At 35.6% G+C, this 19,396-nt stretch overlaps 1 protein-coding gene across 2 annotated transcripts in view; it reads left to right on the plus strand.

The window, feature by feature from the left end:
• The window catches only part of ATRNL1 (attractin like 1), an 843,932-nt gene that overhangs the window by 304,685 nt on the left and 519,851 nt on the right, over window positions 1-19,396 (plus strand). For both annotated transcript variants that reach the window (XR_016038801.1, XM_055424575.2), the window contains exons 22-24: window positions 3,273-3,367; window positions 10,229-10,307; window positions 13,344-13,501. Coding sequence is in view for 1 of the 2 variants with exons in the window: in XM_055424575.2 (XP_055280550.2) it covers window positions 3,273-3,367; window positions 10,229-10,307; window positions 13,344-13,501 (332 nt within the window). In the remaining variant the exon portion in view is untranslated. The remainder of the gene's footprint in view (window positions 1-3,272; window positions 3,368-10,228; window positions 10,308-13,343; window positions 13,502-19,396) is intronic.

Genomic DNA, 19,396 nt, shown 5'->3' on the forward strand with positions numbered 1-19,396 from the left:
GTTTAGTATTTTCTCTTTATTCTGAATTGATGGTATCTTTCCTCAGTGTTGTAGCTGCCTGTACTTCTAAAACCTCCTCAGCGGCAGTTGACCAAGGTGATCACTGTTCTCTTTTCTGAGCACGACGTTTACTTGACTCACTGGACACTGAATTCTGGTTGTGCTTCTATCTCGTGGGTTGCCCTGTCAGTCTCCTCTGTGGGCTTCTTCAGAGGATCTGATTATTTAACATTGTTTTACCTCAGGGCTCATCCCTGACACCTCTACTGTATTTATGACTGGTGATTTCTTGGCTTCGCAGCTTTAGAAGCCATTACAATGCGGATGATTTCCCAATTGTTATCCACCAGGTTCCTGAGCTCAGCGTAGCATATAGATACTCAATAAGTAACTCAAAGTTAACATTTCAAAAGGAAGCCTCTAATTATTCCACACTGGCAACAAATAAAACATGTTCTCACCCATTTCAGTTAATGTTGACATTTTACCTGGTCTTGGGCCAAAAAATAAAACCTTTTACTTTTCTTTCTTTAAAATGCTGCATCTGTTTATTTAGCTAATTCTGTTTCTTACAGCTTCCAAATTGATTCGCTGTGTCTGACCCCTTCCCGTTACCTTCCTTGCTATTCCTATCTCTGCCATCACTTTTTGTAGCGTTCTTGACACAGTCTCTTTATAGGAATCACAGTTAAGCCTTGTTCTTTTGTTGAGGTTTTTGTGCTTGTTTCCTCTGCCTGGATTACACTTTCTCTTGTAACCTCCATGACTTTTTCTCTTAACTACCTTTGATCTTTAAATTGTTGTTGCTGTTCAGTTGCTAAGTCGCGTCCAACTCTGCAACCCCAGGCTTCCCTGTCCTTCACTATCTCCTGGAGTTTGCTCAGATTCAAGTCCATTGAGCCAGTGATGGTATTTAACCATTTCCTCTTCTGTCACTCCCTTTTCCTTCTATTCAGTCTTTCCCAGCATCAGGAGATTTTCCAATGAGTCAGCTCTTTGCATCAGGTGGCCAGAATATTAGAGCTTCAGCTTCAGCTTCATTATCTTTAAGTTTTCCTTTTCAAAATTGCAAGCATACTCCTACCTGGACAGAAATTTCTCTCCTCTTCTCTGGATTATGACTATTACACTTATTGTCATTATTATACTATACGCTTAAATTACTTATTAAGTTTCAATGTCCATTTGATATAATATAAGTTGCATGGGACAGAAATCTCTATCTTCTATTATTTTATATTTCTGGTGTCTGGAACAACACTGGGCCATTGAATTTTCCCTGCATTTTCTGGCAGTCATATGAAAAGCAGAAATATGACCTATTATATAATTCTTATTATCATGGATCATGGTGCCTGTAATAAAATCTTGGAAAAACAAAGTATTGCCTTGCATTAAATTACATAAGAAATTTACAGAGTGGCTCTTACAAGGTATAAGAGAAACAACATGAAAAATGATGCTCTGACAATAAATCCAGTGATATTGTTCCTATCTTTACTTTTAACTTGAAGAGTACTTAATGGCTGAGGGCATAGCATGAGTTATGTTTCCAAAAAATAGAATTCTTTTCTATTTAAATAGTTTGAAATATTTAAAAGATTTCACAAAGTAAAAATTACCATAATAATAGGAACAAGTAAACGCTTTATGGCATGTGATGAAATATCCACTATCAGTTCGGTTGCTCAGTTGTGTTTGACTCTTTGTGACCCCATGAACTGTAGCACACCAGGCTTCCCTGTCTATCACCAACTCCTGGAGTTCACCCGTCCATTGAGTCGGTGATGTCATCTAACCATCTCATCGTTTGTCGTCCCCTTCTCCTCCTGTCCTCAGTCTTTCCCAGCATCAGGGTCTTTTCAAATGAGTCAGCTGTTCACCTCAGGTGGCCAAAGTATTGGAGTTTTAAATTTAACATCAGTCCTTCCAGTGAACACCCAGGACTGATCTCCTTTAGGATGGACTGGTTGGATCTCCTTGCAGTCCAAGGGACTCTCAAGAGTCTTCTCGAACACCACAGTTCAAAAGCATCGATTCTTCGGCGCTCAGCTTTCTTCATAGTCCAACTCTCACATCCATACATGACCACTGGAAAAACCATAGCCTGGACTAAACAGACCTTTGTTGACAAAGTAATGTCTCTGCTTTTTAATATGCTGTCTAGGTGGGTCATAACTTCCCTTTCAAGGAATAAGCGTCTTTTAATTTAATGGCTGCAATGACCATCTGCAGTGATTTTGGAGCCCAGAAAAAAAAAGTGAGCCACTGTTTCCACTGTTTCCCCATCTATTTCCCATGAAGTGGTGGGACTGGATGTCATGATCTTTGTTTTCTGAATGTTGAGCTTTAAGCCAATCTTTTCACTCTCCTCTTTCACCTTCATCAAGAGACTCTTTAGTTCCTCTTCACTTTCTGCCATAAGGGTGGTATCATCTGCATATCTGAGATTATTGGTATTTCTCCTGGCAGTCTTGATTCCAGCTTGTGCTTCTTCCAGCCTAGCATTTCTCATGATGTACTCTGCATAGAAGTTAAATAAGCAAGGTGACAATACACAGCCTTGACGTACTCCTTTTCCTATTTGGAACCAGTCTGTTGTTCCATGTCCAGTTCTGACTGTTGCTTCCTGACCTGTATACACGTTTCTCAAGAGGCAGGTCAGGTGGTCTGGTATTCCCATCTCTTTCAGAATTTTCCAGTTTATCGTTATCCACACAGTCAACGGCTTTGGCATAGTCAATGAAGCAGAAATAGATGTTTTTCTGGAACTCTCTTGCTTTTTTGATGATTCAGCGGATGTTGGCAATTTGATCTCGGGTTCCTCTGCCTTTTCTAAAACCAGAATTACTTAGCTATTAAAATTCATGTTTTCTAAGAATTTGAATTTATAAAACTAGAACATCAAAATGTCTCCCTGTTATCTTTCTATTTATACAATTTTAACTTGAATATAATGCACCAAAATATTGCCTGTGTTTTTCTCTGATTAAAGATAACGGATGACTTTCTTTTTTTCTCTTGTATAGTTTTTCCAGAAAAAAAACTGTAGTTTGTAATAAATAGAATTTTGAATTGTTAAGTTCTTTTATATCTGTAGTTTACTTTTTGTTACTTGATAACAATGATTTATATTTTGCCAGTCCTAAGTACACCACTAGTAATTTAATGACAATAATTTTCAATGCTGATATTCAATATATTTTCACCTAACTTGTTTTTCAAGCAAGTTTTAAAAGTACATATCGGGATTGTATTTTTTTCCCCTACAGACAGCCTTTTGATTGATTATCAGTTTACATTCAGCTTATTACAAGAAGATGATCGCCACCATACTGCCATAAACTTCATAGCAAACCCAGAACAGGTGAGAAGATCATTTAACTTTTATAGTGTAGTTATATCAGTGATGCAGTATTTCTCTGTGTTTCATCGAAATTGTGCCTCTTCTCAGAATTATCACACTGTAGGGCTTTTGTAGAAAAACAAATCCTATTAGGTTTTTCTTTTCATAAAACCTAAGTATCTTTATAATCAGAGAATTTTTGACCTTGATATTTCAGATTTTGCAAATCGTTCTACAGTGTATACATTATTTCTGTTATTTTTTCAGGCTTATAGCAGTGTTTTCTGTTTTTAATTATGTTTTCACACTGGTAGTAGTCTTCTTTGAAAATAAAACCTATTACTTCATAACACAAGCTATATTATATATATATTTTCTTTTTTTAATATACTGTTACATAATATTTCATTGTCTTTTTTTAATAAACCCTTTGGTTTATCTGAGTTATATGAATGTTCGGTTTTAAAAAACATTTTTTATTGAGATATAATTGACATCTTACAGTATAAGTTAAAAGTGTATAATATGCTGATTTAATATGTGTATATATTGCAATATGATTACAACCATAGCATGACCTAACACTGCAGTCATTTCACCTAATTGTAATTTTGGGGAGTTAATGATCCCTGGGTCGGGAAGATCCCCTGGAGAAGGAAACGGTAACCCACTCCAGTATTCTTGCCTGGAGAATCCCATGGATGGAGAAGCCTGGTAGGCTACAGTCCACGGGGTCGCAAAGAGTCGGACATGACTGAGCGATAGAACGGAACGGAAGAATGGAATGATAATTAAAGTCTCTTAGCAACTTTGAAAATTATGATACAGTATTGTTATTCATGTTCATTGAGTCGGTGATGTTGTACAACCAGCTCATCCTCATGTCTTCATGGACATGAAGTGGAACAAATTCCGGGAGTTAGTGGAGGATAGAGAAACCTGGCATGCTGCAGTCGATGGGGCTGCAAAGAGTAGGACACAGCTTAGCGACTGAACAACAACAGCAGCAACAGCAGTACTGTTATTCATAATCACTGTGGAGTGTTAGATCTTTAGGACTTACCAGGTGGCGCTAGTGGTGAAGAACCCGCCTGTCAACGCAGGAGACATAAAGAGAGGCAGGTTGGATCCCTTGGTCAGGGAGATCCCCTGGAGAACGAAATGGCGATCCACTCCAGTATTCTTGCCTGGAAAATCCCTTGGACAGAGGAGCCTGGTGGGCTCCAGTCCATAGCATTGCAAAGAGTCAGACACGACTGAAGCAACTTAGCACACACTGTTTGCAAGCTTTTATCTCTGGGGGGAGAAGTCTCAGAGTTGTTCACCTTCTACCAATCTCTCTGAATCATGTTGGCTGTAGTGAGCCACACACTTTTTGTTTGTTTGTTCTTAACTGGTGTGGGATGTCCACACTATGCTCGATTTTTCAGTGTTTTCTGTCTAGTCGAGACAGAAACAGGTCATTTGGGCAGTAACCTTAAAGATCAAGTATATTGGATACATGTTATACTCTCTTTCCCGTAAGGGAGCAGTCATCGGCCTTGTTGGTCTTTCTGATATTGAGCTGTGCTGCCTTGGGTGAGCTGCTGACCTTGGTAGAGTGAAATTGTTCTTTTTATGCTATATTGCAGCTATTCTCAGTTTTGTATTTAATTTTTGTATTGCAACTTCTTAACTGGATTTTGGTCTGCTCATAACGGTAATTTGGTCCATAGATCGTTGTTAAATTGGTGTTTTTGTCGGGGATGAGGGCTTGGACTTCCTATTACACTATTTTGCTGATGTTACTCTTTCTGGAGTGCTTCATTCTAAGTATACATTAATTCAGCTTATTAAGTCCATGTCATGTTTTTTAACAGTTTTCAACTAGGTAAAACCTCAAAATGTATCCTGACATTTGCAAGCTTCTTTCCTCTAAATTGTTTTACCGAACTTGCCAGTATATAGTGTAATTTCTTAAATTTTCATTTTTCAGTAAATTAGATCTCTCTTTCCCCAAAATAGAGAAGTTCGTTTTATGTTCCTCCTTAGTCCTTAGGTTTTAAGGAATGCCTACATTTTTGGGATTATATTTAATGTTTTGCCTTTTCCTGGAGTAGGAAATGGCAACACACTCCAATATAACAACAAGTTGCATTTTATAGTTATTTTTTCACACTGAGTATTTTTAAAAACAAAACATTTTATTATTAAAATAAAAAACTTTGTATACAAAGTTTTGATTTTTAAATAAGGACTTTGGAAGGTATTTTCTTTACATGATAATACTCTCTTCACTGATGGTGTGTATTTTTATGAAGACATTAATAATATGTCAGAAACTACAGTTTTACTATAATAAGAGTGTTTTAATAAATGCATTGTAAACACTGTAGACTTTTTTATTGTAGTAAACCATACATGAAGTAATATTTATATTTTAACTATTTTAATTGTACAGTTTCATGATGTTTAAGTAAATTTACAATGCTGTACAACCATCACCACAATCCATTATCAAAATATTTCATCAGTCCAAGTAGGATCTCTGTTTCCAGGAAGCAATAACTCTCTATTCCTCCCCTACTCCCATCACTGGGAAACCTTTATTCTACTTTCTGTCTCCATATTCCAGGTACCTAATGTGTGTAATCATGTAACATTTTTACTTCTATTTCTGATTTATTTCACTTAGCTTAATGTTTCAGTGTTTCCAATGTTCATCCTTGTCGCATGAAGCAGAATCTTATTCATAAATACTAATTCCAAACTTGTGGAGTTCATTGAGGATATGAGAAATTTAATATAAGTGGGATGTCTGGCTCACAGTGTAGGTATGAACAGTACTTCTCTCCAATAATATCCGTGGTGTCATACAAATAAGCTCAGATTAGACATAATTCTAGTTTGTTTCTCTCTTGACTATTCTCTCCTATTTCAATTCCCAGAAATCCTTGAGTTCTTACAATATCACAGCTTTCAGTTTGACTTTTTGCTGTTTTGTTCAGTTGAAACCAAGAGCCCAGACGTATATTTTGAGAAACTGATGGACACTAAACTATCATATCTTAGTACCACTAAGAATGCTTGTAACATCATTATAAGTAATTTATAATTACATATATATCTTTATGTACAATTTATAATTAAAGAGAAATGCAACTTGGAACAATTTCTGAAATTAACATGTATTGTTAGTCTGGGCCTCTTCTACAAAAAAGAAGTACTTTCATTTTTATGCATTTATTACATTTTGAAAACAAATTTAATTCTAACCTACTATATATCATCTTTAACCAATGCTTTCATGTTAACAATTTCTGGAGTAGTTTCTTGTATAATATGATCTTGCTGAACTTAACCATGTCTAACAACAGTGTTCTAAATGACTAATTTTGTCATTTACTGTGGTAGTCACAGTATTACTTCTTGGAGTCCAGCATATTTTCCTTGACCTTAAATATATTTTATAGGGCTTTAGTTACAGTACCATATATTCAGTAATGCCTTAACTTGAGAGGATGAAGTAAAATTTCAAGAAAAGTTTTCTATGTCAGTTGGAAATTTTGTGTAACCTTTTTTAGTAGTAATAGCAGTTATTCTCAAATTTCCATGACACAAAATAAGGCACACACAATTACTAAGATGCAATTTCATGATAAAAATAATGATTTAAGTTTTCTTAGGGGTTCACTGTTTCTACCATGTTTTGTTTTCATAGAAAACAACTCTTTTTAAAAACTATTTCATTAATAATAAAGAAAGTCAACCTTTCTCAGAGGTCAGCAGTCATACCTTCTTTCTGAGTCCTTTAGTAAAAGGGAAGATGAAAAAGGAGAAGGAAAAGAAGAAATCCTGTGTCCCCAGACCTAATAATATCAACCACACGACCATTATCAGCATGGTGGCCTGAAACCATGATAAGTTTTTTGAGAAATTATCTTGTTTAATTTTCCCAAAAAAGTCTTTGGGGAAGTCATGATATTCCCATTTTAGAGATTGTTGTTGTTTAGTTGCTAAGTCATGTCCAATATTTTTGTGACCCCATGCACTGGGGCCTGCCAGACTCCTCTGTCTATGGGATTTCCCAGGCAAGAATACTGAAAGGGATTGCCATTTTCTTCTCCAGGGGATCTTCTGACCTGGGGATCGAACCTCCATCCCCTGCATTGGCAGTCAGATTCTTTCCCACGGAGCTACCAGAGAAGCCCATTTTAGAGATAAGAAAGCTGATTTTCAGGAAGGATAAGGGTAGCTATCTCTAAATCAATACGCAGGTACATTAAAAGTCTAAGATTTGAACCCAGGGACATCTGACTCAATAATGAATACTCTGCAAATTTACTTCATTGCCTCATGAACACAATTTAGTTAATATGAAACAGTGATTGGTTTTCAGGTCTGGTTTGTTCACTATTGATAGAGTAAATCAGTATTTGTTACCAAAGAAATTTCTTCTTTTCCTATCTGGGTTCTCCTTAATGCATCGTTATAAGTATGATGAAATAGATGTTACTACTGTGCCTGAGTAAATGCTGTCTGTTGGACAGACTTATTTGCACACTGACAAAAGCTTTTTGCATTTATTACTTGAGTCATTAATATTGGCGTTATTTTTGAATCAGTGTCATCTGTTTTCATAGCTTTAAAAAGTAGAAAGGCCTTAAGAAGTTTGAAAGTTTTCTGGTACATATTAGAGGATATTTTAATAGCTTACCGATAGAACTCAGTAAGTTAACTTCCTTCTTACATTTGTGGCCAGTTGGATGGCATCACCGATTCTGTGGACATGAGTTTGAGTGAACTCCGGGAGTTGGTGATGGACAGGGAGGCCTGGCGTGCTGTGATTCATGGGGTCGCGGAGAGTTGGACACGACTGAGCGACTGAACTGAACTGAACTGACAAATATGACTCTGATGGATAATATAGTGCCCTTCTGAAATACTGTATATTTTTAAACTCCAAGACTTGTTTTTCTATGATCACTTCAAATTCTCTGATATTATCTCTTCACTAGTAATGAGCACTACCCTGAAAAATCTATGTGGCAAAATTGTTCAGCCTTACTACCACACAGTTTATTTTATATGCTCTTTCAAGATGACCATTCTTATTGAGTTTATATTTGCTTCCTGGGAACTTTGAAGAGAGTATCTTTCAATGATTATGGAGCATTGTTAGTAGTTCATAATAGAGGCTCAGCTGTCCCCATCTCTATGGAAATCATTTAGAGTAGTTTTTATTTCAAGTAAGATAATTGGGTCTTAGTGTATCGTTTACATGGAAAGACTGTCACACATCACCCAGCAGCCATTGCCTTTTTTCGTGCTTCTTTTTACTCCTCCCATATCAGGGAAGAACCATGTCCTTCTGTCAGTTTCTTCCTAACACTATTTCTATCAGATATGGGGAACTTAATTGCTTATAGACTTACTTTCTCTAAGAGCCACTCAGAAAATTGGCGATACATTTTCTATTGGCTTTCTTATTGTCTTATTTAGAAAAAGTTGTAATATCAAGGAATTAATTTTAATTATTTTAGTAGCCAGGTCTCACTTAGCAACACAGCTTTTTCTAAGAGTCTTTGTATATTTAGAACACAGCAAAGCACACTCAGTATCTGCAGCTAAAGCTGTTCAATATGACTGTCTTTCTGTGCCTTTCTGCAAGTCTTGATAGTTATGCTGCTGCTGCTAAGTCACTTCAGTTGTGTCCGACTCTGTGTGACCCCATGGACGGCAGCCTACCAGGCTCCCCCGGCCCTGGGGTTCTCCAGGCAAGAACACTGGAGTGGGTTGCCATTTCCTTCTCCAATGTGTGAAAGTGAAAAGTGAAAGTGAAGTCGCTCAGTCGTGTCCGACCCTTAGCGACCCCACGGACTACAGCCTACCAGGCTCCTCAATCCATGGGATTTTCTAGGCAAGAGTACTGGAGTGGCTTGCCATTGCCTTCTCCGCTTGATAGTTATAATCTTACATAATTTTTGTTCCTCATCTCTTGGAGTAGAATAATAGCAAATAACATTTAAAGAAATCTCTTGGGCATTTGCTTCTGTGCAATTAAATTAATGACGAGATGCAGGTTGATCAATGTAAAATTCTTCAGTGTTCCTCTCTACACATGTTTATATGACTTGATCCCTTCTTTTACCCCAAGTAGGTTTATAACTTTTACCTCTAAGTTTTGCATTTCAAGTATTTTTTTTTTACCAAAAAATGTGTATATACTAATACTATAGTAACAAGAAATCTTTCGACAAAACAATCATCCATTGCTGTGAAATAACTTTGGACTAACCAAACCCATATCATTTAAATATTAACTACAGGTAAGCCAAGAAAGGGAGAAGGCAGTGGCACCCAACTCCAGTACTCTTGTCTGGAAAATCCCATGGACAGAGGAGCCTGGTGGGCTGCAGTCCATGTGGTCGAGAAGAGTCGGACACGACTGAGCAACTTCACTTTCACTTTTCACTTTCATGCATTGGAGAAGGAAATGGCAACCCACTCCAGTGTTCTTGCCTGGAGAATCCCAGGGATGGGGGAGCCTGGTGGGCTGCTGTCTTTGGGGTTGCACAAAGTCGGACACGACTGAAGCGAGCATCAGCAGCAGCAGCAAGCCAAGAAAATCAAAATTCAAGTGTTGAATTGTAGCAGCCTCTGGCTACATGTAGAAGACCAGGTTACAGTAAGAAAGATAAATGGGAACTTTAAATATACCTTAGAATTTATCACCTTTTATTTTTTTCATTAAAAAATTGTAATTGACATCAACACTTTCTCACTTAACTATTGACTTAATGTTCACAGTTAGAGAAACATAGTATGGACATAATTAAAACATTAAAGATAACATCTAGTATAATTCTGGTTTTTTAATCTTCATATTTTCTTTCTTGGTAGTCAAACAAAAATTTGGATATTTCAATTAATGCATCAAACAACTTTAATCTCAACATTACATGGTCAGTTGGTTCAACAGGTAAGAGAATTTTGTTGTCATGTGTCTTTTGCTTCTGTTCTTATATGTAAGGTTTCTAATATGACCTTTCTACTGTTAATTTAAAAAATTGAAATAAAAATGTTCCAGAATCTTTGTGCTGTTTTAGGTAAAAATATTAAGTAGCATTATTAATAAAGTGTCATTATTCTGTTAACTTTCCCCCTAATTCAGTTAATATTAGGTGGATAATAGATATTTTACGCTTCTTATTTTTTTATATGGCAGTTATGAATTCCTGTGATTTTAATTAAGACAGATTACTTCTTTAATGACTAAAGAGACTGAGATTTCAATTATTTGATTCACCATTGAAGCAATAAATTTAATAACTTTAATATTGATATAAAATAACAACTTATTTCTGTGTATGCTGGTAAAAAACCAACTTACCTATTACCTTTAAACTTGAATTTATACCCCCTGTCATTGTTGGATTTGGTTCTGAGAAAGGGTTAAAAAACTCTACACTTAATATTTCTTCCATAATAAGGTTTATACATTGAAATTGCTAACTTTTAAGAAATACAAAAAGTACAAATCTGTATGTTGGATTATGAAAAAGTATGGTTGCTATTTTAAAGAAATGCTGTTGTTTTCTACTTTCAATATAAAGGACATACTGTTGCATAAAAGTACTGAAAACTTTTAAAGAAAATATAGGAATCCTTAGAAATCCATATTTGATTTCTTAAAATTAAATCATGTGCTATTTTAAGAAGTATTAATAAAATAATAGAAACATAATTCAAATGAGAAAGGGTCTTTGCAATTCCAGTTTTTATATTACATATATAAGAATTAAAAACTTTATATACATATGTACATCAGTTCAGTTCAGTTCAGTTCAGTTCAGTCGCTCAGTCGTGTCCGACTCTCCGCGACCCCATGAATCACAGCACGCCAGGCCTCCCTGTCCATCACCAACTCCCGGAGTACACTCAAACTCATGTCCACAGAGTCGGTGATGCCATCCAGCCATCTCATTCTCCGTCGTCCCCTTCTCCTCCCGCCCCCAACCTTTCCCAACATCAGAGTCTTTTCCAGTGAGTCAACTCGTCGCATGAGGTGGCCAAAGTATTGGAGTTTCAGCTTTAGCATCAGTCCCTCCAATGAACATCCAGGATTGATCTCCTTTAGAATGGACTGGTTGGATCTCCTTGCAGTATAAGGGACTCTCAAGAGTCTTCTCCAACACCACAGTTCAAAAGCATCGATTCTTCGGCGATCAGCTTTCTTCACAGTCCAACTCTCACATCCATACATGACCACGGGAAAAACCATTGCCTTGACTAGACGGACCTTGGTCGGCAAAGTAATGTCTCTGCTTTTTAATATACTATCAAGGTTGGTCATAACTTTCCTTCCAAGGAGCAAGCGTCTTTTAATTTCATGGCTGCAATCAGCATCTGCAGTGATTTTGGAGCCCAAAAAAACAAAGTCTGACACTGTTTCCACTGTTTTTCCATCTATTTCCCATGAAGTGATGGGACCAGATGCCATGATCTTTGTTTTCTGAATGTTGAGCTTCAAGCCAACCTTTTCACTCTCCTCTTTCACTTTCATCAAGAGGCTTTTGAGTTCCTCTTCACTTTCTGCCATAAGGGTAGTGTCATCTGCATATCTGAGGTTATTGATATTTCTCCCAGCAATCTTGATTCCAGCTTGTGCTTCTTCCAGCCCAGCGTTCCTCATGATGTACTCTGCATATAAGTTAAATAAGCAAGGTGACAATATACAACCTTGACGCACTCCTTTTCCTATTTGGAACCAGTCTGTTGTTCCATGACCGGTTCTAACTGTAGCTTCCTGACCTGCATACAGGTTTCTCAAGAGGCAGGTCAGGTGGTCTGGGATTCCCATCTCTTTCAGAATGTTCCACAGTTTATTGTGATCCACACAGTCAAAGGCTTTGGCATAGTCAATGAAGCAGAAATAGATGTTTTTCTGAAACTCTCTTGCTGTACATATTTCATTACAATAGTGTAAACATATAGTAAAATCTTGGCACTGTAAGTTTCATTAACTATGAGTTCCTGATAACTTGTACTGTTAATTTGAAATTCTGCATAACAAATTGACCCTACAAGAGTTTTAAAATTTGGCAACAAAAATATATAAAACCTCAGTAATCACTTTAGAACAGTGCCTTCAATATACAAGAGATTACTTGTAACTTTCAGATTCGCAAAACCAAATCTTAGATATTTTGATTTATTAGTTTGGAAGATGTTACCAGAAAACCTGCATTTTAAAAAAGCATTCATGGTATTTTTGGAACAGATGATCGGTTAGAAAATAATTCAGTTGCTCAGTATCCTAACTATTCTTATCTTTAAGGCAGAGGGCTTTCTTCCATTTGGTTAATTTCACTAAATATTTATTGAGTACTCAATATGTGTTTAACTAATTGAATTTTTAGCTCATGTTTTAAATTATATCTTCCTACCACTTTATTCAAAGTAGTGATGGTTCAATACATGGTAAACAAAAAAAAATTGATTTCTTTTCTGTTTTTTAATTGGATTGAGACATATTTTGTTTTGAAAGGCTCTGTGGAGAAATAAGTAGCAAAACAACAGTTCCTGAAGCTATATATTTCTTGAGTTCCAAAGAGGACTTTACTGTTCAGTAGCTACAAACTTGAGGCAAATGTCTTAATCTTTCTGAGGCTCAGTTTCCAATTTGAAAAACAGAGATGGAATACCTATGGGATAAAGTTTTTATTAGAATAGAATGTAAAGTCTCTAAACCAGTGCCTAGTATATAGCACTGAAAATAAGTGGTTATTATTTTTAAAAATAGTTTTTATACTAAATCTGTTTCCATTATATTTATGACAAATCTTATTTCTTCCTTGTCATTCTAAATTATGAACATGAGTTTATTTGGATAGTTATGTACTTATAAGCACAGTTACAGCAATTAAGTAAATATCATATATATGTAAATGTTACATTAATAAAGATATGTTTCCTTAATATGAATTATTTAAATTTGTTATTATTTACATTTTAGCTGGAACAATATCTGGAGAGGAGACTCCTATAGTTTCCAAGACTAATATAAAAGAATACAGAGATAGTTTTTCCTATGAAAAATTTAACTTTAGAAGCAATCCAAACATTACATTCTATGTATATGTCAGCAACTTTTCATGGCCTATTAAAATACAGGTAAGTGTTAATAATATTTAATCTAATGACCACTGAATATTTTCATATGAAAAAGAATGCTGTTTTTGTTCAAAGAGGTGATAAAGATTTCTATATTTTGCACAATGTGAAGCATGTATTGATCCTTCATAAAAAGGATACAGTAGGTGTCTGTGATGATTAATGTCTTCGTAAAAAATGTTTGAACATACTGAATATGTACTAATAAGTATGTACTAATTTTTCAGTGTGATTATATTCTTAAAAAATGTATCAGAACTTGAAATAACTATGACATTTATATTTTCTGATTAATTTCATTCTTTGAGGGTTAAATAGATATTATTTTCTTACAATCCCTCTTGAAATCATTGACTGTTTTTAGCAATCTTTATTATATATTGAATATAATTCAAATCATCATGAAAAATTTAGAGCTAGCAGTACCTTACAGTTAATTCTTTAAGGCTCACTACTTCTCACTACTGATTTCTTTATATACTCTGTATATGTTATATATTTTATTTTTATTGTGTTTAGTGATAGAGTGCTAAAGGCTTCTGATTTATTGCTAGGGACATTTAGGATATTCTTACTATCTTAAAATAGTCAAGGTGTGTATTCTTAATTTATTCTTTTATGAAAGAAATATCTACGTGTTAAAGTGTTTAGATTTATTTATTCATTCTTTTATGATTGTTTGATTAGATTGCGTTCAGATTAGTTTATTAAATAATTCATGTGTGCCAAACCCTGTGCTGAGCTGTTGTGTTTTGTGATCTTTAAAAAAATTACAGGTAATTTATCCTTTTTTATTAATAGATGACTATTTTTTATTTGTGACTAGAGAATTCTTGCATGCTTTATCAATTTCTGTGTGATTTGTGGGAAGACAGAGTGACTTTTAAAAATTGTATATTTGCTTGAAAAATTTTGATTTGTAAGGTTGATTTCATGTCTAAATTAAGGAAATTACTTGTTCAATAAATATTAGTATAAATTACTACTCAGTAAGTAGTAATGATAATTAATTTGATAAATTTACTTCTTTATTGTGATTGAATTGTATGTTAATATAGTAAAAAAATGCCAGGATTGTTTTCTTATGGGTTTTTAGAATTTTGACCTTTAGGATGCTGGAGGTATCATTTTATTTTTTATGATTTATATAGAAATACTAATCAAACTTCATTTGTTTTATTCAGATTATGATTGAAGGTGACAAAAGGCTCATCCATGAGCTTATTAAATAGTAATTAAAATTGAAAAAATTGCTATATTTCTGATTGTTTTCTGCCCTTTGTTTCATGGCTACCTAATTATATTTTATTTTTAAGCAAATTACACACTTTAGAATGTTCATGAATATTTAATGATTAGAAATTAAGTTTCTAAATTGGATTTTCTTTTGATATCATACTAGTAGTGTGTTCTGGAAGCCAAACCAGAATTTCTATAATGAAATTAAAATATCCTACTTTCCCAAAGTGGTAAAATGTTTAAAATAATTGTGATGGTCAAGATAAGTACATCCTAATTCCTACTCTTTGAGTAAAATCATTATATCAATCCTGTGGAATATGTTATGTTACTATTAAGGCTTACGAGTATGTGTGCTTGTTTATACAACTATAATAAACTTTCTGTTTTTAAGTGTAAAATAGTAAAATTATTTTCACTGAGACCTGTTTGCAAATAGAATTGAGCTACACTGATTTATTTTTGAATGGTCAGCCAATCTTGGTAATGAGGGTAAGCTCCACTTAGTCATTTTGTATTACATCTTTAATATATTGCTGAATTCAAGTTGTTGAAACTTTATGAATTTTTATACCTATGTTTTAGGGGCAAATTAGTCTGTAGTTTTCTATTCATGAAGTCTTACTAACTTAGTAGGATGGTACTAGTGGCCTTACAAAGTAAATTGGGACATGTTCTTTCCTCTGTAATTTTCTAAAGATATTGATAGATAATCTCTCTATATATGTTTTCAAATTTGTGTTAGAATTCAACATTTAATTTATTTGAACTTGAGATTTTCTTTGTGGAAATGTTTTAACTACAAATTGAATTTCTCTTGTGGATTGAGAACTTTTCTGGTTATCTATATTTTTCTTGAGTGAACTGTATCAGTTTATGTCTCTCAGTTGTAAATTTCCCAGTTGTGTAATTTGTTGGCATAAGATTTTTCATAATATTCACATATTACCCACTGATATCATCTAATTCCTGAAACTGATAATTAGTTTCCACATTCTCATTTTTTCTCTTCTTGTTCAGTCTGGCTAAAGTTTTAGCAAGTTCATTTACTTTTCTGTCTTTTATTTCATTAATTATTTCTTTTAAACTCTTCCTTTTCTTGTTCTTCCTTGACATTCATTTGTTCTTCTTTTGCTGTTTTCTTCAGGTAAATACTTTCTAATTTTCTTTTTGATTTCTTCCTTGATCAGTGGGATATTTAGAAGTGAGATACTGTATTTCCAACTATTTAGAGAATGTCTAGAAGTGCTTCTGTCACTTATTGAATTTTTAAAGATTTTTCAAGGTTTATTTTATGGTTCAAAGTGTTTGGCAGAATAATGGCTCTGCAAAGGTGATCACATTCTAATCTGTGTTACCTATGTAAATATCTTACATGGACAGAAGACTTGAAGATGTGATTAAGTTTGGTACATTAGGACGATTACTCCAAGTTACTGAGGTGGACCCAACCTAACTACATGAGTCCTTATTATGACCTTTATTTGGCTGAGGTCAGGGTCAGAGGGTGATGTGCCTATGGGAGAATGGTCAGACCAGAGCAGCATTGCTTGTTTGGAATATGGAGGAAGGGGACTCGAGCCAAGAAATATAGACTCTAGAAGCTAGAAAAGTTGAGGAAACAGATTAGTCATTAGAGCCTCTAAAAAGAAATGTGGCTGTGCCGACACCTTGACACCTTGATTTTAGTTCACTGAAACTTCTGTCAGAGTTCTTACATACAGAACTATGAGATAGTAAATGTGATTTGTCTTAAGCCACTCTGACTGTTCTTATTGGTTACTCAGCAATAGAAATGTTCACTTGATCTCTCCAGTTTTCTTGACGAGCTCTCTAGGTTTCCCGTTCTGTTGCTTTCCTCTGCTTTTTTGAACTGTCCACTTAAGAAGGCCTTCTTATCTCTCCTTACTAATCTCTGGAATTCAGGATTCACTTGGGTATATCTTTCCCTCTCTCCCTTGCTTTTCACGTCTCTTCTTTCCTCAGCTATTTGTAATGCTCCTCAGACAACCACTTTGCCTTCTTCCATTTCTTTTTCTTTGGGATGATTTTGGTCACTGCCTCCTATACAGTGTTAGAAATCTCCGTTCATAGTTCTTCAGGCACTCTGTCTATCAGATCTAACCCCTTGAATCTGTTCGTCACCTCCACTGTATAATCATAAGAGATTTCATTTAGGTCATACCTGTTTAGCCTGCTTTCTTCAATTTAAGCCTGAATTTTGCAGTAAGGAGCTAATGATCTGAGCCACAGTCAGCTCCAGGTCTTATTTTTGCTTCTCCATCTTCAGGTGCAAAGAATATAATCTACATAATATGCTTGGGGGCCATCACCACACTATTCACAGCAATATGTGCCCTCACTCAAAATGACATTAAAAAAATTATTGCCTTCTCCACATCCAGCCAACTAGGCCTCATAATAGTAACAATTGGCATCAACCAACCATACTTAGCATTCCTCCATATCTGTACCCACGCCTTCTTTAAAGCCATACTATTCATATGCTCCGGTTCCATTATTCACAGTCTAAATGACGAACAAGATATCCGAAAAATAGGAGGCCTATTTAAAGCTATACCATTCACCACAACAGCCCTGATCATTGGCAGCCTTGCATTAATTTTGGTATGGACCATTTGGTGATGTCCATGAATAGAGTTGTCTATTTTGGTATGGACCATTTGGTGATGTCCATGAATAGAGTTGTCTCTTATGTTGTTGGAAGAGGGTGTTTGCTGTGACCAGTGTGTTCTGTTGGCAAAACTCTGTTAGCCTTTGCCCTGCTTCATTTTGACTCCAAGGCCAAACTAGCCAGTTATTCCAGCTATCTCTTGACTTCCTACTTTTGCATTCCCTCCCCCTATGGTGAAAAGACATCTTTTTTTGGTGTTAGTTCTAGAAGGTCTTGTAGGTCTTCATAGAACCAGTCAAATTCAGCTTCTTTGGCATCAGCAGTTGGGGCATAGACTTGGATTACTGTGATGTTGAATGGCTTGCCTTGGAAGTGAACTGAGATCATTCTATCATTTTTGAGAATGTACCCAAGTACCGCATTTCAGACTCTCTTGTTGACTATGAGGGCGACTCCATTTCTTCTAAGTTAATCCTAAGGAGTCCCTTGGACTGCAAGGAGATCCAACCAGTCTATTCTAAAGATCAGTCCTGGGTGTTAATTGGAAGACTGGTGCTAAAGCTGAAACTCCAATACTTTGGCCACCTCTTGCGAAGAGTTGACTCACTGGAAAAGACTCTGATGCTGGGAGGGACTGGGGGCAGGAGGAGAAGGGGACGACGGAGAATGAGATGGCTGGATGGCATCACCGACTCGATGGACATGAGTTTGAGTGAACTCCGGGAGTTGGTGATGGACAGGGAGGCCTGGCGTGCTGCGATTCATGGGGTTGCAAAGAGTCGGACACGACTGAGCGACTGAACTGAACTGAAAGGAAATCAGCCCTGAATATTCATTGGAAGGACTGATGCTGAAGCTGAAGCTCCAGTACTTTGGCCATGTGATGCATAGAGCAACTCATTGGAAAAGAACCTGATTCTGGGAAAGATTGAAGGAACATGGAGAAGAGAGTGGCAGAGGATGAGATAGCTAGATAGTATCACCAACTCAATGGACATGAATTTAAGGAAATTCTGGAGATAGTGAAGGACAGGGGAGCCTGGCATGCTGCAGTCTATGGGTTCGCAAAGAGTTGGACGCAACTTAGCAACTGAACAACAGCAGCAGCAATAGAAAATGAATAAACCTAATGTCTTAATCCATTGGTCAGCTGTGAAAAAATACCATTGACTAAGTAGCTTATAAACAACAGAAATTTGTTATTCACAGTTCTGGAGGTGGGAAGCCCGAGATCAAAGTACCAGTATGGAATGGTCGGGTTTTGGTGATGATTCCTGTGCCCTCACATAAGGGAAGGTGATGGGGAGCTCTGTGGGACCTCTTTTATAGGATCACTAACCCCATTCATGACCAGTCCACTCACATGACCATCCACCCACATGACCAATCCACCCTCATGACCTATCTAATCATATTCCAAAGATTGTATCACCTGGATATGAATATGTTTTGGTAAATGTTCCTGGGACAGTTGCAAATGTCCTATGCTTTCTGAAGTCTTCTGCAGATATCAGTTGGTTCAAGTTTTTCAAATTGTCTAGTGTCCACATTGATGTTCTGTCAATTTGAAGAATAAGTGTTGCAATCTCTGACTGTAATTTTAGATTCGGTTATTTGTTCTTCTAGCAATTTTTACTTCATGTATTTTGAAACTCTCTTAGTTAGATGGATACATGTTTAGGGTTTTTAATGTCTTCTTGATCAATTGATGACTTGACCTCTTTATTATTAGGAAATTGCTTTCTGAATCCCTGGTAATATTCTTTGCTTCAAAATTTATTTTGCCAAATATAAAAAGTATAGTCACTCCAGCTTTAAAAAATATTAATAGAATGCTGTGTCAGTTTTTCATCCTTCTACTTTAACCTACTTGTGTTTTTATATTTAAAATAGATTATTTTGGACAGCATATAGTTATGTCTTATTTATCCAATCCTTATCCGTCATGTACATGTAATGTATATATATATTTATAGGCATCTCATTTTATTGTGCTTTCTTTTATTGCAGTTTACAGATAT

This window comes from Moschus berezovskii, chromosome 12, assembly GCF_049115385.1.
Source record: "Moschus berezovskii isolate FMDL1 chromosome 12, NW_MosBer_1.0, whole genome shotgun sequence".
NCBI lineage: Eukaryota > Metazoa > Chordata > Mammalia > Artiodactyla > Moschidae > Moschus > Moschus berezovskii.